Here is a 24,125-nt window from a genome sequence, read left to right as displayed (position 1 = left end):
GCTCCAGTGTGGTTTGGCAGGTCCTGGATGTGGCAGGATCCTCAGAAGTCTTTATCCCAGCCGGACAGCTCATCCGGAGGCTCCTCTAAGTCAGGAGGGAACATGTCAAAGTGACTGTGGTCCATCGGCCCCTTCACCTGCAGAAATAATAAGAATAAAAATTTACGATTACAACTATGATCATTAAATTTTGTCAGCATGTGAAAATTCACAACTTCCACATTGGCATAGTTGCGTTTTGCTCTCAATGCACGTTCTTACCGTGGCAACGGGACTACTTGAATTTGCATAATGGCTTTTTGACACAAACAGAGAGTGCTATTCATTCGAGGCAAGAGTGTCACTTTTTGCTTTGTGAACTATAATATGATTTTGTTCAAAGAGTGTCTACTAAAATATATGCGGTAATGTTCATTTATACTATGGTACCGTCTTCAAGAGCCAAATTCAGGCAGGGCAACAAGAAGCAACACTTCACTGCTCTATAGCTGGGTGCTGTGAAAATCCATCATGGTATTGCAAAAGTCATTTTGTACAGATAAACTCTAACGCTTTATTTTCCGGGTCCACAATTTCCTAATAATTTCCTAGAAAGGAACTGTGAATTTCTTAGGAAGTTTCCTGGAAAGAACCATGAAGTGATGCAGTAGTAGCAGTAGAACGTCAGCAGTCTGGTGAGTCGATAAGATGCTGTACATTTCTAAAAGAATTTCCTGGAAAGAACTGCACAACTATAAACTATTTACTGGAAAAATAATAGGCAGAGGCCAATTATCAGAAGTCATTATTCATATAATTATATAATATAGTTATTTGTTGAATTCTTAATTAATTTTAGTTCATTCATTTTTCTAGGAAATTATTAGGAAATTGCGGACCCTTTATTGGGCAGTATACAATTAATAAAACCAAGCAAACATATTATTGTAATAACTTCAACTATAAATCTTCACACCTTAGCTGTGATTTTAATCTGCCATAGTCGTCGTTATAGGCAAATGAGTTTTGACATCACGCAACCTCTGGGTTCTTCATCTAGTAGTTTACATGGACTGCTGCTACATAGTGATGTATACAGTGATACATGTAGCTAAATCTTTTTATGATTGTAAGACAACACATATATGTCATAATAAAGCATATTGGTGCATCAGCAGTGCATCTATGTATGTATATAATATGATAAAAGCGATGTTTGCTAACATTACAGTATTCTCCATAGAGGAGATGAAGGCAGCTGATCAACTCGGGATCACATTCAAATAAACTGATCATTATTTAGGTTTATATGTCTTCACCACAAATGCACAGTCTGTGCTTGTTTCTTGTTAGGGAACATGAAGGTAGTATTATTTCACCTCTCTCCTCAGCGGCGACAGGAGCTTCTGACGCCTCAGACCCTCCCAGTTGAAGCCCTGGAACCACCTACAACAAATCACACACTTTGAACTACAACTCCCATTATGCTCCGTATCAACTCACATAACGTTGCTGTGAAAACTTTGTACAGTATCTCCAAAACTTTTCAGAGACCAAGAAAAACAGCCTTGTTTAAGTTGGTTTTAGCTTGACTGCCATGTAGTTTTGACTTCATCCAATGGGTTTTGAAAAGGTTTCATAAACCTAACTGTTGTAGAATTTGCTTCAACCCATAGAGGAACAATGTAATCCTCCAACTGAAATAAAAAAATTAAAATCAGACAAATTGCAGTTACAAGGTTTTCACATGACACATTTCACATTAGGGTCTAAGGCTGGGGGTGCCGGGTAGGTTAGGCTATGTAGAATAGGTAGATTGTTTGTCTTGCTAAAATCTGCTCTTGCCTACCTTGTGTTTTTCGCTATGCTTGTCCTATATAATTTTGTTCACCATTGATTGTGTTTAGTTAGATCTAGCTAGACACATTCTCTGTAAAGTCCTCTGAGACATGCTTGTGATAAAGGGCTATATAAATAAACGAACTTGAACTTGAACTTGAACATGACAACAGCAAATGTGGCTGAAATGAGAATCTTTAAGAAAAAAATGGCTGAAATATTAAAGCTGTAGTAGAGATATGATAAGATGTAATGTTAATGATTCTTGTGGGGAAATTGGGTCATTGCAGCAGCAAAATAGTAATAGGATATAGCAAAGAAAAAAAATAACAGTTGAACATAGTGAAATAAAGAAAAATAAATGTACGAAATGAAAATATACCAAACAATGAAATACATGCATTATCAAATAAGTGAGAAAAAAAAGAAAAATATCAAGATATCTGTCATATTTACAAATGAGAGAGAATATGGGAACATGAAGAAAACAAATATGTGAATTTATACACAGCTTCATCATCAGCATTTCAAAACTAGCACCCCTGTCTGTTTAGTTGAAACTAAGCCAAAAACAACCAGCTCTCCCTCTCCAGTGTGTCCTGTCTTTCTCTGGTGTGGTAAATAGGAAGACGGATCCTCATCCTGCAGGTTAATTGGTCCTCTGTGGGAGCTGCATGTGCCTAGCACTCTATTTTAATGGTAGATTGACTTGATTTGTATTTCTTTTATTAATTTTTTTCTGTAATTTATTAGAGGGGAATTAAGTAAGGTTTTTCCTGCCTCATATAGCAGAAAATAACCATAATATATCTGTAAGGGAAGAGTGAAAATAGTATTTCCCTATAAGGATAAAAAAAAAAAAAAAGTTTCACATTATTGTTAGTGTAATGGCTCTATGCTTCGAAAATGATAAGGAGATTAGACATTAGATTAAATAGCAATGAGCGCTTTACTGCAGTGTTCTGCCGCATTCATGTCATATCAGAAGAAGCGAAAGAACAGGATGACAAGGGTTCACGTGTTTAACTCATTGGAATGCCCACATCTAAAATAATTTGGATTTACGAATTTGAAATCGACCATAAATAAACTTTTTTTATCATCTTGGACTGCCGACATCAGTGAATTCGCTGTCATGTTTACTACTTGTGTTGACACACTTGCCGAGTGGGAGATATCGAAGCCTACAAAAAATTCCCACCTATCCTTCTTGTAATTACCTATAAGAGGCTGATGTGAAATTTTTTTCCCAGTCAGCAGCTCATATTTACTGTAAATCCAACATGACATGAATGCAGCATTAATATTACAAATTAAACACAAATTTAGCATTTTGAATTGATAGGGATGTGATTTAATTAGGCATGCAATTGAAGAGTTAATCCAACTAACGGCAAGAGGGATTTAAAATGAATGTGAGGAAAAGGGAAAATAGCCTGGTCTCTGTATATATTTGAAACTAAGCTACAAAATGTGGTTCAATGAAAGAGCGATTGACATAATTTGGAGAGTAAACGTACTTGTGTTTCTTGATGTCGATGATGCCGTTCTTTTTGTTGCCAAGCCTCTCCACAGGGCTGAGCCTAAGGGGAGAAAGGGATGTGCATGTTGTTTTCATCTCTGTTTTTATAACCTTCTGGATGTACAGTAAAAACAGAACCAGCCTGCAAACTTGACCAGGACACAGACACTATTAAATTAGCCTAAACCATGACTAAAGATAATGGTAACCCAAACATGGAGGCGGGTGATGAATGTGGATGCAATCCACGTCAGTACGACTGAGGTCCTTGTGTCTGGTGTAACATCACTGCAGGATAATGATCCACTAATTATTTGAAATGATACTGCCTGGTCTTTTACCACAGAACCAATTACAGAGGGATTCACTGAGTTGCCCTTGTTAGCTCTGTTCAAATTCAGTCATTCATTAGCAGAGGTGTGACAAAGTCAACTTTGCTCCCAAAGTCCTTTTGCTCCCAAGTCCCAAGTCAGTCTCAAGTTGTGAGGCACAAGTCTCAAATCAAGTTCCAAGTCTAAATGTAGATTACCAACAAATCAAGAGTCTAGTATCAATTTAATATCTTAAAGGAAACTAAATATCGATGACTTTTCAATGCAATCAGAATCAGAATCAGAATCAGAATTCTTTTATTATGCCGAGTATGTTTGCACATACAAGGAAAGTGACTTGGTGTGGTTTTAATAGGATAAAAACTTGGTAAGAGCATCATGAGTTTGATTTCTATAATCAGTTTCAACTTCAATAAATTCAATCATTCCATACAAATTCAGAAAACAGAATTTAAATTCAGTCGTCTGCTGGATCTCATCACTTTCAATCTAAGTCATTTACACAAACACAAGATCTCAAGTCAAGACTTTAGAAACCTTTTCAAGTCAGAGTCAAGTCCCAAGTCACCAGAACCCAAATCGAGTCAAGTCTCAAGTCTTCTCTTCATGCATCAAGTCAAGTCTTAAGCAATTAGAACTGTGACTCGGGTCTGACTTGAGTCCAAGTCATGTGACTCAAGTCCCCACCTCTGTTCATTAGTGTTATCCCAGCGTCTGAGCAAGATCTGTGACTCAACGTACTTGCAGAGTCTCCTGATGAGGTCATCTGGACGCTTCCCTATTCTCTTGGGGAAGTCCACCTTCTCAATGCCATGCAGGACCATGGTGTAGATCTTTATAGGGTCCGAGCCAGCAAAGGGTGGGCTGGTGAGAAAACATGTCAAAAGGGTAGAACACCAGGATAAACTACACTGTTTCAAAACACACTGCAAATACCACAGGCAACAGCAAACTGCAGAACTTCTAGAGAGCAGCTTTAGGTTTTTTCTTATCAAAGACGCTCTGGAACGCAAATGACAGCGCTAAGATATTCCACCTTACGGACTTACTTGCCAGTCAGTAGCTCAAAGATGAGGATGCCCAGGGACCAGCAATCAGCCCCAAAGTCATGGCCTTTGTTCATGATGACCTCTGGGGCCACATACTCTGGAGTCCCGCAGAAGGTCCAGGTCTTCTTCCCCAGGCCAATCTTCTTAGCAAAGCCAAAGTCTGCCTGAGGAAAGAGAAAAAGAGGAAGAATGCAAAAAGGCATACAGACACCACCACTCAAACCACACCACTCACCACTAAACAATAGGCGGTGACAACCAAACAAGTCCCTTACCATTTTGACATAACCGTCAGCATCCAGTAGGAGGTTTTCAGGTTTCAGGTCTCTATAGACGATGCCCCTTGTGTGGAGGTAATCAAAGGCCTCTAAGACACAGCCAGTACAAAACCTGGCCGTGGGCTCGTCGAAGAAACTCCTGGTAGGTAAGGAAAAGATCAAGAGAATACAGCATATTCATAATGTATCTTATGAATATACAGCGGAACAGACTAGCGTGACCAATGTCAGGTAAGTACCCCAGCTCAATATCCAGCATAAGCACTTGACTATCTCTTTCACCAATTAAAGCTGCACCAGGCAAGATTTTTCTGGTGTTGATATGGTCACTAGTGGGAAATCTTCTCCACACAAAAGTGGCAAATCGAGTCCAGAGAAAGCTGGACTCGCCAACGATGTGGCATGTTTAGTTTACTGACGTCACCTTACAGAATTTCTGGGTAATGAAGTCCTCAACATTCACACAGCTACTTCTTGCTGCCATTTGGGGCCGCCAATGTGCGAAATTGCCTCATGCAGCTTTAAATACCAATCTTGAGATATTTTCAGTTGTTGTAATGGGTGTTACCACATAGCAAAAGGACCTACACTCACATGTCCCGCAGCACACTCCACAGCTCCCCACCAAGACACACTTCCAGCAGCATGTAGACAAACTTAGCATCCCGGAATGTTCTGAATAACCTGCAGTACAGACACAGATATCCACGAGATTCTTCAGTAACCCTTATGTTACTATAATCCAAACAGACAAACATCAGAAAATTAGATTCAATCATGTTATTAACTAGGCTACACAGTTGGCCCATAAAGGATTCAACCACCTAAATGTTTTGAACATTGCGTTTATCAGGCTGTTATTATAATAATTATCATGCACCCACATGCTATTTTACAGTCCATGACAATGTTAAGCTTGTGAGAATTTGCTTGCTAAACCTTCTTTGAACACTGAGACCCCATAAGAAAACCTTTTAAGCGATCTAAGGAAAAAGTCAGTGATACGGACAGGGTAGTATTAGTGAAAGAAAAGGCAGAATGAATATCACATTTTGGCTGAACTTCTCCCTTGAGTGACAGCAGCAGCATTGCTTGCCCAAGGCTTTTGTCTTTGAAAGTCACAGGCCGGACAAATCAAATAGTGAGTCTACCCTGCAGTGGTGGGACCCAGGACTTAGCAGCATTCTCCCAACAGGCTCCTTAGCAACTCCACTGGGAAACCCAACACGTAGACCAGGGCCCCACTTTTCTCTTCTCTTAAAGGAATACACCAAGTTTTTGGGGAGATTGTCCTATTGGCCAACTCATTAAATAATGAGAGCATAGACACCAAAATCATCCATGTGCCCCTGTTAGATTATTGGCTGCAGTGCTCCATGCTAACATTTTAGCATGCATAGTAGATAGTTGCATTATCTCAAAAGTGATAAAATGAGAACTTGCAGCAGCTCTAACGCTAAATGCTAAGTAAGTTTTAAGCTATATGCAACTTCTCTCATTTTTTCATAATAATAGTATATATTCTACATTATCTGTCTGCGTCTGTCTGTGACCCTGTGTGTTCAAATCCCCTGTTTTCATGAAACTGGCTTTTCAATAATGCTGGGATGTTTTGGAAAATAACATATTGTGAGCATTTGTGAACAGGGTGGGCAATGGGAGACTGTGTATAGCTAAAAATCACTGTGCAGCAGATAAATATGTGATCTGGAATAGTTCCAAAAATAAACCTAGCTACATCAGCTGTATTACATTTAGGAACCTACAGGCCATATAATAAAATCAATAATGTTTTATTACATTTTTTGTCTTCTTACTTTGGATAATGCTAGCAACTTAGGCCTACTATCACTCATTATAGTGTATGCTGTGTTAGCATGGAGCTACTATCACTCAACATAGTGTATGCTAAAGTGTTAGCATGGAGCTACTATCACTCAACATAATGTAGGCTAAAGTGTTAGCATGGAGACTACTATCACTCAACATAGTGTATGCTAAAGTGTTAGCATGGAGACTACTATCACTCAACATAATGCTAGTATTATGGTAGCATGGAGAACCAGGGCCAAAGTCAACAATCTACCGGGGACACATGAATGATTTTGGTGTCTATATTCTCCTCACATAATGGATAAGTTGGCCAATCTCCCAAAAAACTTGGCATATTCCTTTTAAGGAACAAAGGACGCCTCTTGTTTCACAATCACCTGCTTTCACTTAAATCTAGTATCTGCCTGTCAATACTGACCTTAGAAATAGTGACACATCTGTGCAAGGAGTAAAGTGGGAACTTTTTTCCTTTCTCAAGTTGGTTTGACTTGTATTTGTTTTTTTGTATAAGCGTAAGTCATGGGAGAAGTGTTTAAGTATGAACATGAGATGTTCAATGTCTTTTTAGGTGACATGGCTACAACAAAAGGTAGCTACTGTGTTGTTTTTCCAGTGAACATTTTATATTTGCTATCAAATTATTCATTAATTCTATCTTATTCTATTATATCTATCTCATTCTATTTCATTATTAATTTACAAGGATAATAAAATATAAATTAAATTCTCTTTTATGCGTCTTTCATGTCTCATTGTCTGTGCTGTTCTTTTATCCCCTCTGTGGAAACAATGGGAGGGCCCACTCTGCATAAATTTGCAGATATGATTTATATTGTGTCCTGTTGTATAGTATTGCATAGTTGCATAAGACAGACACTGCTGGCTCAAATCCACAATGAAAATTGTGTTGTCTTGCTCTTGGGGTAATTGCGCTATGTAGGGTGTAATGCATCATGTACTGCCATAATATCGTTGTCTAGATCATAAGGTGAACTGGTGTCTCCTTCACATTGTACAATACGGCCTATAATTACCTCAACCCTCCCACCTCCAGGCTTTCAGGTCTGCTGAGTAATGGACTGGACAAGTTTATAAAGATATTTAGAGGAAAAATCCCCCCTCAGATTATCTTTAAGTGTTACATATCATCATTTTTTATATTCAACACATTCCAGGAGTTATTTGGTGATGAGGTGTGTAATTTACTTTTTTGATGTACCCACTTTCCCTCAGCCTCATGTACTTCTGCTTACATTTCCCAGAATGCCTTTCGCCCTTTACTCAAAATGCAACATATCTTGTGGCTGCATTGCATTCTGGTCTATTGAGGCTACTGTGGATGGATTTCTCCCTGTATGATTGTTGAACGGGGCTGACACCAGACCTGACGTTTACCATTACGTGTGTAATTACGCCCACACCTGACTATAAACGGTGAGCTTGTTTGCTGAAGGATGTGCTTCTCAGAGTAGATGTGCTCCTGCTGTCTGGTGTCCACAATGTGCTTCTTCTTGATGCACTTCAGAGCGAACGTGATGTTCTCGTCCGTCAGCTTCACCTGAGAAACAGGGAAGAGCTCAATGAGCAGAGCAAGGCACTAGCAATCACTGTTGCGGTTAGACACATATTTATAAGAAACTATAGTATTCAAAATACTATTATACTCCCAAAATTACCTTTAATTTGTGAGATAGTGGGAAGGCCCTGAGACCCTCATTAAACCTGGAATTAACATGCTTCTTGGGTTATCACATTGTAGGTGGATCAGGTCAAAAACACATAAAAACTAGCTATAATGCACACTAGACACATTCAAGATCCAAACCCCCAAACAAGCTCCAGAGGTGGTCAGAGACACATTTGACTACATTAATATAAAAATGTGCAACAATTTTCATACTACTTTCCATTGCTGATTGATGCACACACAATAGTGATTCAACGTATTTCCAATTCATGAAAGCTTTTCCATTTGCTGAAAAAAACAAAACAAAACAGAAAATCCAAGGAAAAAGACGTCACAGTACTGGACACACTGCTTGATTGACAGGTGATCTCTGAGTAGTGCAGTGCAGAAACACCACAGCAATAAACGCTGAGCAACAAAGATGGAGACAAAAAAAAACAAACATATCTTGCAGATCAACAACAAGAAGGTTTAAATGCAATCTGTCTCCAATGTACATATAACAACTATGGGAATAGAAATAAACAAATCGGCACCAACGGCAGGCAGCTAAGATAGTAACATAAAAGGTAACGTAGTAATGTAAAAATGGATGATCAGGATATTCATGGATGGGGAACAATTGAGACGTGGTATTCACTGTCAATTTTAAAGGACGTAAACATGACACAAAGAAGTGACAATTTGCATTTGGCGAGGGAAAGACACATCCAAATTCAAGGTGTAAATGAAATCCAGCTAAATCGAATCTAGACACAATCCAGTGTAAAGGAGGCCTGACTGACAAAAGGTGACTTTTGGAGCATTACAGCGTTTCAGACTCTATCAGCATTTGGTATACTTCTCACCAGCTCCACTCGTCCAAATCCTCCCATGCCCAGTGTGGCTACGACCTCGAGCTCTTGAAAAGGTCGGTGGGGGGGCAGGAGAGCTGTCCTCTCCCTCAGCCTCCTCAGCTCCTGGGCATGTGCAGAGTCGATCTGGGGGGACTGGGGCCTGAGAGAGCAGAGAACAGGATGTATAGAGTATGTACAATATCCATAAGAGTAACAAATGTATACTGCATTTGTAGGCAGGGGCGTCAATTCACTAAACCCTGAGCCAGTGGTTTTCAATCATGTGCCATCATCACCCAAGAGTTTGCACGTTTTCATTCCAACCAAACACTACAGCAGCTGATTTTACTAATTAGTACACTTTCAACCAGATTTTACTAATCAGTGAAATGGCTTGGTGTAATCTTTGGTCATAATTAAAACCTGCACATGGTTGAGAACCACTGCCCTAAGCTATGGTCAAGACCCTGCATATAATATCATTTACTACCAAAACTTCCAAACCTGCTTATATCCACTAACCTTCTGGGGTCAAAGAAGAGCAATGAGTGGTGACTGACAAGATATCATTATTTGGTCAGTTTGATTAATTATTAGTCACCAAACTATTAGTTTAGAGGGAACATTGGATCTGAATGCTCCCCTGCACTCATAGCTTCCCATCTAAACTATTTCTACATTATCAGGGAAACCAAATCTCAACATGTACCAAGTACCAAGTACATGTACAGTATACATGAGTACATCAGTTTGTGCTGTTTAACGATGTAAATTATTTATGTGTCTCTGCACCAATCACATTAAGGCAAAGTTCTGTATTTATTTATTTATTGTAATTGGTGATTTAAAGTGATTCTAATTGAAATGGCTGAGTTGGTGTTTTAGCTGTATGTGTGTGTGTGTGTGTTTGTGTGTGTGTAGGTGTGTGTGTGTGTGTGTGTGTGTGTGTGTGGTTTGTAGTCTCTAAGATATTCTCCACTCACAGAGCATTTCTCCTCTCGTCGCTCCGGGAAAGCTCTTCCACATATTCTTTCAGGTAAGCCTGCAGCTCTTCGTAGGTTCCCACCATCTGGTTGAAGTTGCTGGGGAGAGGGAGCAATATGAAAGACATGGGGGGGAAATCACATTTCAGTCTGTGTGTGTGTGTGTCGTTTACCACATACAGTAGTTGTGGTCAGATAGCAACCTCCAGTATTGACTGGATAATATCTGAAGATAAGGACAATAGGGCCATTCAGGGGCAGAACTTGGGCAGAACCTAGCTTTGAGACCTTTGTCTATCTTTAAAGGTCTAAAGTAGCAATAACTTGTAAGCACACTGTGACTACTGTTTATTCAAAATCTAAATAGCCTACAAAAAAAGGAGCACTGATTCTCAGTGACAAAAAACATACATTTTTATTTAGTACACAGCAACATCAACAAAATCATTTCCATACCTACAATGGGTCAACTGTACAAGTTCATTTTTCTTTATTTCATTTTTGCAAAGGACTAATATACTTGGTAATTTCCCTCACAAAGAAGAGAAGAGCAAGCTGAGACGAGTAACACGCTTTGTTCATAGTTTAGCGCAGGAAAGTTTTCAGTCATGTCAGTTGACTAAAGGAGCGCTCAGCCTGCGCACTGTTCACAGGAATAGTCTGGTATATCCTATAGAGGACTTTCAGGTGACATAATGAACTCTCTGGCAGCCATATTGGAGGCCTGAGTAGACATGGTTAATTAGATCTAGGTAGGCTCGTTTCCTGTAGTCCTTTGAGACAGACTTGATTTGTGCACTGGCTAATGTACTGTATCTACTAGAAGCTAGCGTTAGTAGGCTATAAGGCTATAAGGTGCATGTTAACGTTAACATTAGTTGCTTTGCCAAATGAGTCTGCTGGCTAGTTAGCTAGCTAACAGTTTGTTCAGGTTAACTGAGCTGACTCTTCTCAAGCTACAACTCAGAGTGTTTTGCAGTAGAGACTAGAGCTAAAGACAAGACAGTTTACTGTCACAGTAACCTACATTTGGAAAATGTAGGTTGGAAAAAACACTCACTTTTACTTACTGTATAATGTTACTGAATTTAATCTTTTTCACATGTTTCTCTTTTCTTAGCCTAGTTGTTGTTGTATTAGCCATTATTTGTGCACAGTTAATTCTCCAATGGACCTCCATGATGGAGCCAGATGTGACTTGACATGGATTTGTGATGCAACTGCAAAGCATCTATATGATATCACCAGGTTTGGGAAGGCTCTGTCCGTATCACTGGCACTAAGGAATGCTAAAACTTTGCCAGTGCACAGCTCATTGTTCAGCTCCTCAAATAAGTCTTTGTAGCCTACATGTTGAATGACATGTATTACGCTAATGAGTCAACGCAACGTCCCACCTGATCGGAAATGGGAATAGAGATGTAGCAGTTATAGTGTGAATTAGCAGCAGAAAACAGTCCATGATTGTTTGCAATATGCTTATTTAACTTTTGAGGAATTTTGAATGATATTACTAAATTCCAAGGCATTCTCTACATTGTCAGCTACGGCTGTTAGACACACACGGTACCCATCCAAATTCATCTAGTGGGCCCCATATATAGGTCCAACCCTAGACCATAACCATGCCATGTAAGCATCATGCAGCAGCTACTCACTCTCTGTCCACGACCAAGCACTGTGTGTCGTTCTCACTGCAGATGATGTTGGCTGAGCGTACATCTTCACTGTCAAGATACATGTAAAGTTCAGTCAAACAAATGTGGCAGTGAAACCAAGACAACCTACATGTACAGCACTGTTATTATTGTTGTATGTTCATATGATTCCACTGTGTGATGAAGCATGTCTTTGTCAGCCTACTAACACGTTAAAACAACCCACAGCTTATGATTGGAATCAAACAAACTGGGTGGCAAAGTATGTTAAACTCTCAGCCAGAGGGCTGCAACATGAAGGATCATTTGTATTGTTTGCTGAGGGAAGATAAATTCACACTGGCTGAAGTAGGAAGCAAAGGCGCAGTATGTCCTGAGTTGAAAGGGGGATTTTGGTATTTCCTCTCCTGTTTCCTTAATGGGGGAATGACCCTCTTGTTCAGGATGGCAGAAACTAACCTTATATAACCTTATTCTGAGTCCCTCTGTATAAGAGTATCAGCTAAATGCCTTACATGTTAATGTAGATTAGATTAGATGAAACTTAATTGATCCTTAATTGATTAATTAATTGATTGGTCATTGCAGCAGCAGAAAATAAGATATAAATAAAACAAATAGAGAGTACTGAATGTAATACAAGTAATTACACCAACAAACATACTGTGAATAATACCACAAATAAATACATATTGTCTTGACAGATTGACAGGTTTGAAGCGGATGTGTGAGTGTTCATCGCTAGCTATTCACAATATCAGGTGTACAAATGGGAGAACAAATATACAGAAATGTGTCTGGATGTGCAAATACGCATTGAATGCATTGTAGCTAGGGAGCCAAACTAGACAGCTATTTATTTATTTAAAGATACTTCCAGTCAATTATTCATAATGTAAAAATGACAATTTTTAGAGAAGACCTTAATATAGAATAAAATGATATTGTATCTTGGTAGTAAGGCACTGCTGAGAAACACACCAATGAGTAAAAAGTGTGACAACATGCCCTGGTCTCCCCTATATCTTGTCCTTCCCTAATCGTCTAGTGTGAGCATATTTACCGCGAAGAGATGCATTTTCAAAATCGGTTTGGATTTTAAAAACCTCTACTGTGTCCCCAGCTTTACTCTTCGAACTGTCTTACTCTGCTCTCAACCATAATGGCTTCACATTATGAATACACTGAGTCATGCTTGACTTGTGAGTTTGTACCTGATGAGGGCTTTCTCTCCAAAGTAGTCTCCTACCCCGAGTGTCTTGATTTCCCGTGGTTCAGTAAAACCCTCTGTGGTCTGAGTGACTGATACCTATAGTCAGAAACCATCAGAATTAGCACAGCAAGAACTCCTTTTCTAGATCTTAGTGTTGGATTGTTGTCTGTTGTGTTTTTTACTAGGTTGATTGTGGTTATGGAATTGACAGACAGTGATCTTTTGTACTGCTGCACTTTTTGTAAGGCTATTAGTCTGTCTTCCAAAGTCTTCCAGTTAAAAGAAAACAGGTCATGAGATGCTTGAGATTCATTTACTATGGTTTTCAGAAAAATCAATTCATATGTACTGAAAAAAAAAAATGTGTCAAGACTGGTTGCGAGAGACTGGAGTGAGAAAAAAATGCTCACCTCTCCTTTTGCGATAATAAAGAAAGTGTTCCCCTCTTCGCCCTCTCGAATAATATACTCCCCTTTATCAAAATAGTCCTAAACAAGACAGAAGGTCAAACAATTTTATTGTAAAACAGACACTGTATAAAATCACATTTGTAAAGGAAATGGAAATATGTACAAAGACAAATCGTGATTTGTGCAGACTTACAACTTCAAGACAATCAACGATCTTGGCTAGCTTCTCCTCAGGGAGTTCTCTGAGTAGAGACACACTTTCAGAGAAATAAATAAAGATATTCATTAGGGGTGTAGCAACTGATAATGTAATAACTACCAGAACATGTAATAAATTGTCTCTCCAAATGGTTTAAAAATGTAATCCTGTTAATGTTGTAAAGTAGCTGGATAACATCAGATTATTATATTCTGGCAATTATTACTTCAGGTGTAACATTTTGAACTAATGATGTAATAATAATTTTGCCTATAATATACAGGCTTTTTTTACTTATTTAAATGGATATTTTTTTTAGCCTAGATGTTGACATGTTTTTACATTATCAGTTGCTTCAAGGAGTGAATATGTAATTGGTGTACAGTGATTTATCACTAGCAAGGCCAATGAATTTTTGAGCCGTCACTTGAAGGGGGTAAATATGATGAAAAGTACTATTTCCTTGTGTGATTTAGAAAATGTTACAATACTAGTTTGTATCATCTGGTCTAGGAAAAGTCATGGACATTTGGAAAGCTGAGATATTGCAATTCAAAAAATTATAGATATCTAAATTCAAAACAGTCCTGTTTGGCCTTCCTAGTGTTCCTGTACTGGCTCGAGCGATAAAAACACCAGTTTGTGTATGGTTGAGACAAGGCTGACAGCCTCTCAGGCTTTGTACCTGCGCAGGAAGCTGAAGTACTCTTCATGTCTGGCCTGGGTGGTTCTCATCATGATCGTCTGGAAGGTCTGACGATCCAACGCCCAGATCTGAGACTGGGACACAGCTGGACCAGAATGGAACCATTAACATCCCATTATGGCCGTCTACCTCATCACATTATCAGTGTTATGGAGAAAGGTGAAGGATCCTTATGAATAAGCTTGTTTCATAGGACATACTAGAGTTATACTGATATATGGGGCCGATATTAGCCTTTTATTGAGAATTAAATATCCACCTGTGATATGATGGTTATGATAGATAGATAGATTTTTATTAATGTGTCGTGCAGCCCGTATGGGCTTACAAGACACAGAGACGTTGAGTTCCGCCAAACAAACAAGAACCAGAAACAAATGATAATCAAAACATACAAATCAAAGTCATACATTCAAATAAACAGCTTCTCCATTCTCAGTTTCCATGCTTTCCCAATAAAACTGGCCACACTAAAAACTTCCTCTCTGAAAAACCATTCCAACGTAACATCATCTCCTGACCAGAACAACTCAGGGTTCTTGTTTTGCATTTTCTCAAATAAAAGCAGTCTTAGTTCCTCATATATCGTACAATGAAACAAAAAATGAAATTCATCTTCAACAACACCCAGTTCACATACAGTACAAAGTCTCTGTGGGCACTGGGCACACAGAGATCTTCTGGATCTTTCCAAGGGTAAAGTAACATATTTGATTCAGTTAAGGTTATGATTCAGTTTGATTGATTGCATATTTATTGTAGAATTGATCAATACGACACTGGTTGTCTATGGGAAGACTTTAACCTGAACTGTTTCTAATGAGACATTTTGATCAGATTCCACACAAGTATGCATGATTATTATTATTACTATTATTATTAGTAGTAGTGATAATAGTATATTAGTAGTAGTAATGGTTTCCTGGGTTTCAATGGAAAAATGTTGTTTCAGAGAGTTTTCCATTCTGACAAGAATAAAAAATTTTAGGGAAACACTGAATAGTTTTATCAATTTCAATCCCCAAATATTAGCATTGATATTGGCCTTCAAAAACCATATTCATAAAATTCTTATGGGTGCTACAATTACAGTAGCTGAAAAACAGCTTGCCATCAATATTAGATGAATACTTGTAATTTTTTAGAATGAAAATGTTTGCGAATGAAATTTAAAGATACTTGTATGGAAGAGGATTAGGGCCACATGTGAAAAATGTATTTGAGTATTTGAGAAAATGTTCACATGTGGCCCTAATCCTCTTCCGTATACTTGACTATTGTCATCTTCTATCCAAAAATATTTTTGTCAGTGTTCATATCAATATCGGTCTAACCCTTGTACCTACACTATATTATGTGCACATGTAGTATGAAATGGTCCATTAAAAGCCAGTTTGTAGTATGGCATATGACAGAATAGCGTCACGATACGGCTGATGAATTTTGAAGTAAATTTAATAGCTTCCTCTGTGAATTCTCATCTGCTCATGTACCGCACAGCAGCTGGTCTCTCTTATACATGGATACGGTTGTCAAACACATGATACACACTTGAGCACTTGGGAATGAATGTATGTATATAATCCCAATTGTGCGAGATAATGAGAACCTAGAAATATGTGACAGTGGATGGTGATTTGTTCTTCTTAAAGGGGAAGTGCTGCTGCGACTCACCTTTAACAGTTGCTGTTCGTTTACAGTTGTACAGTATGGCCAGCTCTCCGAATGCCGTCCCAGGACGCATCTCCCCCAGCAGCTTTCCGTTCTGGATGACCTCTAGCAAGCCCTCTGCAATGTGGAAAACGGAAGTCACACATGCAATCCAAATTCATTTGATCGTCTAAATTTTGGGTATATTTACTTAAGTTTTGGAAGAGTGTGACTGCATTATGAATGTAGATGTTAAGCGCTCATTGCTGTGGTGTTTCTGCACTGCTCTTCCCAGAGGTCACCTGTCAATCAAACAGTGTGTCCAGTACTGTGACGTCTTTTTCCTTGGATTTTCTGTTGATGCAGTTTGAGTTTCTCTTTTCTTTGTCTGTTCAGCCATGGTGGCTATCACTGCTCATGCTAACTACCCAGATCTTCTTCTGTTTATTCCAAACAAACCGTAAACGTAAAACACAGCAAATAAAGAGATCACTCTGTAAAGAGCATCAGTAGAGGGGTGACAATGTACCAATTGTAACACCATACTGCATTTCTCAACTGGGCCTTATTTGGTCAACTGTTGCAGGCACAACAAGTGTCAAAGAGCCAAGAGGCGACGGCTCCAAAAATCTACTATCCAAAATTCTGATAAAATGGAATGAATCTGTTCAACATTGACCACAAACACCACCATGCAACATCTTTGACAATACAGCCAAAAAAACACCTTCTTGAAAGAAATACTCAACCAGGTTTTTGGTGCAATCATAAAGCAGTATGGAAGGAATATGTGACACTAGGAAGGCCAAACCCTTCCTAGAGTCTGCTCTTCTGAATTTTAGAATTGAGATATCTCCGCTGTCAAAATGTACCTCCATGACCAAAGAAACTCCGATATTATGTTGATCCAACCTGCAAGTACGTAGAGGTAGTTTCCAGGTTCGCCCTCCTGGATGACGAGCTGTCCCTCGGTGTAGACCCTCTCGTACATGCAGTCCACCATCTCCCTCATGTGCTGCGGCTCCAGCTTCTTCAGAAAGTCGTTGTTCATGATGGCATCGTTGATGAGCTTCTTGGTACTGGGAAGGGAGGAGTGAAACAGACAAATAGTGCCAAAAAGTCACTTTCTAATTCTGAAGGGTCAAAGGTTCTGTTGGACCAGGAAATCAATGTTCCCTCACTGCTCAAGAGTGAACATCAGTGTTGGAAAGGGATAAGATAAGGGATTACTTTGGGTGTTTATTTGCGTTGTAAAGCAGTCCTATTCATATGCTGGTGGTCTTTTAAAGAAATGAGTCAATGCACTGTTTATGACATGCAGTACATGTAATGCCCATGGTAACTTCAACCTTGTTGTTATTAACAGCGGTAGTAAGAGTAGCATTTGTTTCATCCTGGTGGAGTTTTAGTGTCCCATCATGGTCTAAATGCTGTTTCAAAGGATTTTCCATCTTGACAAGAATACAATTCTGATGGAAACACTGAATGCTACTGAATTTTTGCAATATTTGGTCAGATTTAAAGATATTGAATATCGGCACAAAATACTATACTAGACTATTGACAGCTTCAGTCCAAAAATATGTGTTGGCATTGGCCTTCAAAAACCCATATGCGACGAAAAGATTAAAAAAATAATGATGAATAAATGAGTCAATACACTGCACAACACTGTAGTTCTACCTTATTACATATAGTACCTGTAATGCCTATGGTGACTTCAATTCTATTTACTATGGTAAATTGTTTTGTAGGGCATGTAGGAATACAGGTTAATGTTCGTTAATTATCCTTTAAAACAACTATAGGCTTATTTTGTTTACAATGGGAGAGAACCTACAGTATAAGCAGAGAAAAGGACAACATCTCGTCACAGTGAATACTGCAGGGTGAGTGACAGATGAATTTAATGAAACTGGTTGCTGCTCAATACCAAATCTTGCAAATTTGGGTCCTGGGTCCAAGCCACTGCATTAATCTCTGCAGTTACTATCAATTCAGCTTGCAGATTTCCGTGTGCGAGTCCCTGATTACCACATCACACAGATGATGTGCCAGTACATTAACCAAAAAAGGAGCCTGCTGAATGGGCTTGAGAGTAGTGGGCAGGGGAGGCAGCATGGGTGGTGTAATTGAATCCTATAATGACCCAGCCCATGCGTTTAGATCCCATGGCCTTTTGTTTCCTCGTATGTCTTCCTATTATCCTGCGATGCTAATACAGGCTTTCAGATCTGCAAACAGGGGGGTTGGGGGGCAGTACAAAAGCTTGGCCAGAGCTGTCTTGTCCTCCTGCCTGCATGACGTTTCCTTTGGAGGATCACAGTTGATAGGATGCACGAGACAAACCCTTTCAATGAGAACGTTTAGAAAATCAAAGGTGTTTGTGCGTTTGCAGAACGATGATTGCCATTAACCTATGTGGTGCAACCCGTAGTGCAAAGCCGGCATGTATAAACAGTAATAGTAATAATAACAGGAGAAGAAATGGAATGGCCTCTGAGCTAGCGAGGCTGCTCAATGGGACTCAATTTTGACTTTCCCTTACTTAAATTAATTCATTGGTAATGCTTCAGTAATCCCAGTCTGTGTGACCATGTCTAACTGAAAGTGCAGACAGGAGCTGAAATGTCATTTTACTTGCTTGACTTGAAAAATAAGCAGCGAAACTGACATGTCGACATGCAAACAGGTTCGATCAAATCACTTGACACACCAGAAAGCAGAGACAGACCAGCCATTATGATTAGTGGTTTTGGTCGACATCTTTCTATAGTTCAGTCATCAGTGTTGTAGTCAAGACCGTCTCAGTCAAGACCAAGACAAGACCAAGACCCATACCAACCAAGAACAAGACAAGACCAAGACTTTTTATGGCCAAGACCAAGACAAGACCGAGACTGAAAGAGTACAAGACCAAGATCAAGATCGAGACCGCTTACAATTTACAATTGTAAATGTAACACCAGGCCATCCTATCTCCTAACTCACCAGCACACCATTAAAAATTGTTTAAGTGTTTTTTTTTTTTGTTTTTTTTTTTATGCCTTTCACAAACTCCTTATGGTTAGTAAATCCAAACCGGATTACCACAGAGGACGCAGACATTGCTGGCTGCTATGGATACCGCCTTCCTAACAGTGCGGAGTGATCAAGCCGCAACACGCAGCATGCAGAAGCAGGTAGAGGAGGTCAGGTGACCAAGCTGAAGCGGGTAAAGTCATCCTTTTTGCAAAATAATAATAATGATAAAAATAATTTTATTCACCCTTTTATTCATGATTTAAAGTTTTTATTCTTCATTAAAGAATATAAAATGGTCTCGACCTCAAGACTTGAGGTCAAGACCAAGACAAGACCATGGCTAAATAGGTCCAAGACCAAGACTGAGAACGAGACCGGTCTCAAGACTTACAACTAGTGGTTTTGGTTGACATCTTTCTATAGTCCCGTTATGATTCGTGGTTTTGGTTGACATCTTTCTATGTCCCATTATGATTAGTGGTTTGGGTTGACATCTTTCTATAGTGCAGTCATTATGATTAGTGGTTTTGGTTGATATCTTTCTATAGTGCAGTCATTATGATTAGTGGTTTTGGTTGATATCTTTCTATAGTCCCATAATGATTAGTGGTTTGGGTTGACATCTTTCTATAGTGCAGTCATTATGATTAGTGGTTTTGGTTGATATCTTTCTATAGTCCCATAATGATTAGTGGTTTTGGTTGACATCTTTCTATAGTCCCATAATGATTAGTGGTTTTGTTTGACATCTTTCTATAGTCCAGCCATTATAGCGGTTTTGTTTGACATTTTTCTTGACACTACACACACTGCTACAAAAACTTGTCATCCATTTTGGAAAGAAATTTCCAGGTGCCAAGTCTTGCTTGAAGCTGATTAGCATTCGCTTTACTGTTTCAGACGAATTTATTGCTCAAGTTGAAAATTTTCATTTAGAGCAAACACCGCTTTGCCGCTTAGGGTTACTGGCTCTGTTAAGAGTCGGTTAAGGCTAGGAGGTCTCTACATCATGACATGTCACCTTAGAGGGGTCCTATCAAGGGAATTATCTTCTATTTATATATATATGATCAAATCCCCCACCCAACACACACACACACACACACACACACACACACACACCTTATTGCCCCTCCACTCAGCAGGTTTACCTCCTATGAATTACAGCAGCTGGTGCTGTCTGCCAATTAGGGTCCAGTATTGTGACCATTCTGCCTGTGAGGACTTAAGGTGCGTTCAAGCGATGCCTGCTGTGCGTGGACTTGAGAAGTGCTTTTTTTTAGGTCAGGGATTAGACAATGTTCAGTGTTTACATTGCTTGGACACTCCAGCTCCTCATTGAAATCATAAATACTCACCGGTAGCCCCCACCACCAGGCTTATCTTTTTATATTCAGGTTGTGATAATCCTTGTTGATGACGTGTCAGCTGTGGATGACGTGCCGCGCTCTCAACACGCTCCGCGCAAAAGTAGAAGCAGTTTCAAGTATGGTGCGCTCATAAAACGCGTTGCGCATCACTTTGGCAGAGCAGAGTGCCGATCCCTTGAGCACTTGGCTCCATAGAAAAACATTGAAAAGGAGCGCGCTTAAATGTACGCAAAAGGCATCACCTGAACACACCCTAAGTCTTCAAACTCATACAATAAATACCCTTTGAACTAAACTACATTTATCTGCAAAACATCATGAACATTATTCTTATCCTGAGCCATAGTATATTTTAAAACAAAATCATGAAAACAATAATGAAAGTCAATGAAAAATAATATTGGACCATTGAGACATTTTTCCAATAACTTACTGGGAGCCTTTGCGAACACAAGCCCTCTCTATGGACACGTGCGTGGCTCTGAACCCCCCGCAGAAGTTCTCTGAGGTGGGTTCGGCGGAGACGCCCTCCTTGGCTTTGAGCCTGCGGTGGACCTCCACAGCCACCCTGTGGAAGCGGCTGGGACCCTGGTTGATGACGCTGAGCAGGCGGTGACTGTGGCGGCCCGGCGCCGGCGGCGAGCGGCCCAGGTTGTTGTTGTAGCCGATGGCATCCTGAAGCTTGTCGATCTGGGAGATCTTGGCCTCCAGTTCCCTCTGGAGGTGCTGCAGCTGAAGCTCCTGGGCGCGAAACTCTTGGTCCCGGCGTGCCAGCTCCTCCTCTAAGTGGGCGATCCGCAACCTGAGGATCAGAATAAGTTTTATTATTCCAGTATTTTGCGTTGTGATATATAACCTCTTCACTAGATGTTTCTGTTGAATCTCTGCTCTAATTAGCTAGCTTACTGCTCTCTATTGTGCAAATGTGACTTTATTGTTTGTATTAGGCTACAGAGAAAGAGAGTATATACGGAAAATAAATATAATGTACAGAGACTTGTCAATGTTGTTGCAATTCCTACTGGTCACCAATAGAGGTTGCTAAATGTAATTTATCTGCATCATTGAATGCCCCTTTAAATATGCTAGGAATTTGTATTGAAGTGGTGCACATAACATATATATACAGCAGATTATACTGGGTATCCGAAAAGCCTGGAATCATAGGGAAACGGACAACTATACAAGTATCAAACTGCTTGTCAGAGATGGGATCTGAACCTACACCTCCATTCAGACACCAGAAACCACTCCTGACAACTAGTGTGAGTGGGGAAAACAAGTGCAGCAAGAAAAAATACATGCTCCTACTTATCCTCGATGATTCCAGACTTTTCGGACTCGCTGTACATTATGTAATATCCATAGCACATACACTGCACGTCAAAAGTTTAGGGACACCACATTTTTCTTTATTCGTACTATTTTCCATATTTTAGAATAATAGTAAAGACGTCAAAACTATGAAATAACATAAATGGAATTACGCAGTGACCAAAAAAGTGCTAAACAAATCAAAGCTATCTTATATTTTAGATTCTTTAAAGTAGCCGCTCTTTGCCTTGATGGAAAGGAAAAGGCTTTGGAAAGAAACTCACACATAGGATCAACGTATACTTACTATTACAACTTACTATTTATATTTGTCTAAGAAACACATTTCAAGCATTTAAGCATAAGCCTTTAGATCAAAATGGCTTTAAGAGAATGAAAAACATTCAATCAGGTATGTCCAAACTTTTGACAGGCAGTGTATGTACATATTAAAAGGCAGATTTTATGTCATACACACAATACACAATATACACATTGATAGGGTTAGCATCTAACCTCAGGGGCTCTGTGTCCCAGCTTGGGGGTTCCCCATGGGTGGAGGCCAGGCAGCTGTTCTCCTCAGCCCGTGGGGCTTTTATCGAACCGTTGCCCATGGCCAGGCGTTGGCTGGCCACCATAGGAACGGCCCTTCGGTCAAACTCACCCCAGTTACTGTCTGAGAGGTTGCCCTGCGCCTGGGCAAGCTGCCCTTTCTGCCTCGATGCCGCCTTCGACGTCTTGAGTGCTTCACATGTTCATAAATGAGACAACCGCTGTGCATGTAATTATATGATTGTTTGACTGATTGAAGTTGTACAAGCCAATCAAATTTGTCAGATATCTGGTATTCAACTCAAACTAGATGAAACTGTGCCAGCCTTGATACAGTGACAATGTTATCATATCCTTTATAAAATCACATTCAACTTGGTGCACATGGTTAAACAAAATGTCACATATTATTACTGGTGTTTATCCAAATGTTAATGACTTATTTCCATCATTCCTGCACCTGTCACTGTAGTATTAGCTCATTGGGAATTACCATGAACACATTATACACATTATAGTCTCCAAACAGCAAGTCTCATACTACTCAGTCCCTCTATCAAGAAAGAGAAAATCTTGTTACTTACAGTGTGGCTGAGAAAAGCATTCAAAATAATATTCCTGATGCTGTAAAACACTGACTTTCTATTCACAGCTGTGTGCTCCCTGCAGCATTCAACCTCGTCTCACTCGGTCGCTGTCCTCAAACACAATGACATCTCATCTATGTTGAGAGGGCTGTTGTACAATCGAGTCCCCAAGAGGGGTGTGTGTGTGTTTGTGTGTGTGTGTGTGTGTGTGTGTGTGTGTGTGTGTGTGTGGGGGGGGGGGGGGGGGGGGGGGGGGGGGTTGCTAACAAAGTGGCAGTATCTGGCAACCCCTGGTGGCCTTCAGACGTTTGACAAATAATTTTTTTTTCTGCTAGGAGATAAAAAGTTAATAAACCTTTAAAACCCAACCAATAACCCTTTAAATAACTAGATAGATAGATAGATAGACATATATTTCAAAATAAAATTATAAATATATTTAGGCAATACATCCTGCCAAGTTTGAGCAGCGGGTATTTATACATGTAAATGCATGTAGAACATTAGAGTTTTTGTAATATTTTCATTATCATTTTTAATTTTGTAATATTGACATTAACTTCCTCCATATATTGTATGTGCATGTAGCTCGATGATGAAAAGATGCTTGGTATTAATATTGGTGGTTTTCAGGCACTTCACTACGGTTTCAAGACGTTTTTTTAAAAAAGAATGACTTCCACCCAGCTGAAAATGTATTTCTTTATTCTGAATCAGTGACAATTGTTTGAAAATTTCACTTGTACTGAACAGTGAATCTGTCTTGGCAATCCGTGACGAAAGCTGCCGTTTTATGGATTATAAAAAGTAAAAATGATCTTTTTTGGAAAATACAAACAACATCATTACCTTATAAACATTCACTTCTGACACCACACTCAGCCAAAAGATACTCAACTGTGGATCGCATTGAATACCTCACTTGTGGATGGAACTCACATTGAATCTTGGGAAACAAACTTATACATCTCAATTCAATGTTCCAGTAGCACTTACCTTCAGAAATCTGCAAGCATGGACTAAAATGTTAAAGGTCAACTCAACTGACAGATTTCCTCATACTGTGCAGAAACTGCATCAAATGTATATCTCAGGTTATATTAC

At 39.4% G+C, this 24,125-nt stretch overlaps 1 protein-coding gene across 1 annotated transcript; it reads right to left on the bottom strand.

Annotated features, from left to right (window-relative positions):
- prkg2l (protein kinase cGMP-dependent 2, like) lies at positions 1-22,520 on the bottom strand. The gene is made up of 19 exons (XM_071901917.1): positions 22,399-22,520; positions 21,002-21,370; positions 17,087-17,253; positions 16,199-16,312; positions 14,504-14,609; positions 13,813-13,876; positions 13,620-13,697; positions 13,211-13,305; positions 11,997-12,065; positions 10,339-10,437; positions 9,368-9,515; positions 8,254-8,390; positions 5,594-5,683; positions 4,997-5,138; positions 4,722-4,885; positions 4,414-4,536; positions 3,339-3,401; positions 1,359-1,425; positions 1-137 (listed from the first exon to the last, which is right to left on the bottom strand). The coding sequence occupies exons 1-19, from the start codon at positions 22,518-22,520 to the stop codon at positions 42-44; spliced, it is 2,313 nt and encodes a 770-aa protein (XP_071758018.1). The 3' UTR covers positions 1-41.
- Between the last annotated feature and the right edge of the window lie 1,605 nt (positions 22,521-24,125).

The sequence above is a fragment of the Centroberyx gerrardi genome, chromosome 15 (genome assembly GCF_048128805.1).
Source record: "Centroberyx gerrardi isolate f3 chromosome 15, fCenGer3.hap1.cur.20231027, whole genome shotgun sequence".
NCBI lineage: Eukaryota > Metazoa > Chordata > Actinopteri > Beryciformes > Berycidae > Centroberyx > Centroberyx gerrardi.
Note: the sequence above shows the minus strand (reverse complement) of the source record. Positions and strands in the feature narration are given on the sequence as shown.

Excerpts from the sequence above, each read along its gene's own strand:
- prkg2l (XM_071901917.1), bottom strand. The coding sequence starts at position 22,520 with ATGGTGGCCAGCCAACGCCTGGCCATGGGCAACGGTTCGATAAAAGCC. Across the intron at positions 5,139-5,593 it reads TGGAGTGTGCTGCGGGACAT|GAGTTTCTTCGACGAGCCCA; the intron begins GTGAGTGTAGGT and ends CTTACCTACCAG. Across the intron at positions 4,537-4,721 it reads TTTGAGCTACTGACTGGCAA|CCCACCCTTTGCTGGCTCGG; the intron begins GTAAGTCCGTAA and ends TTTTCTCACCAG.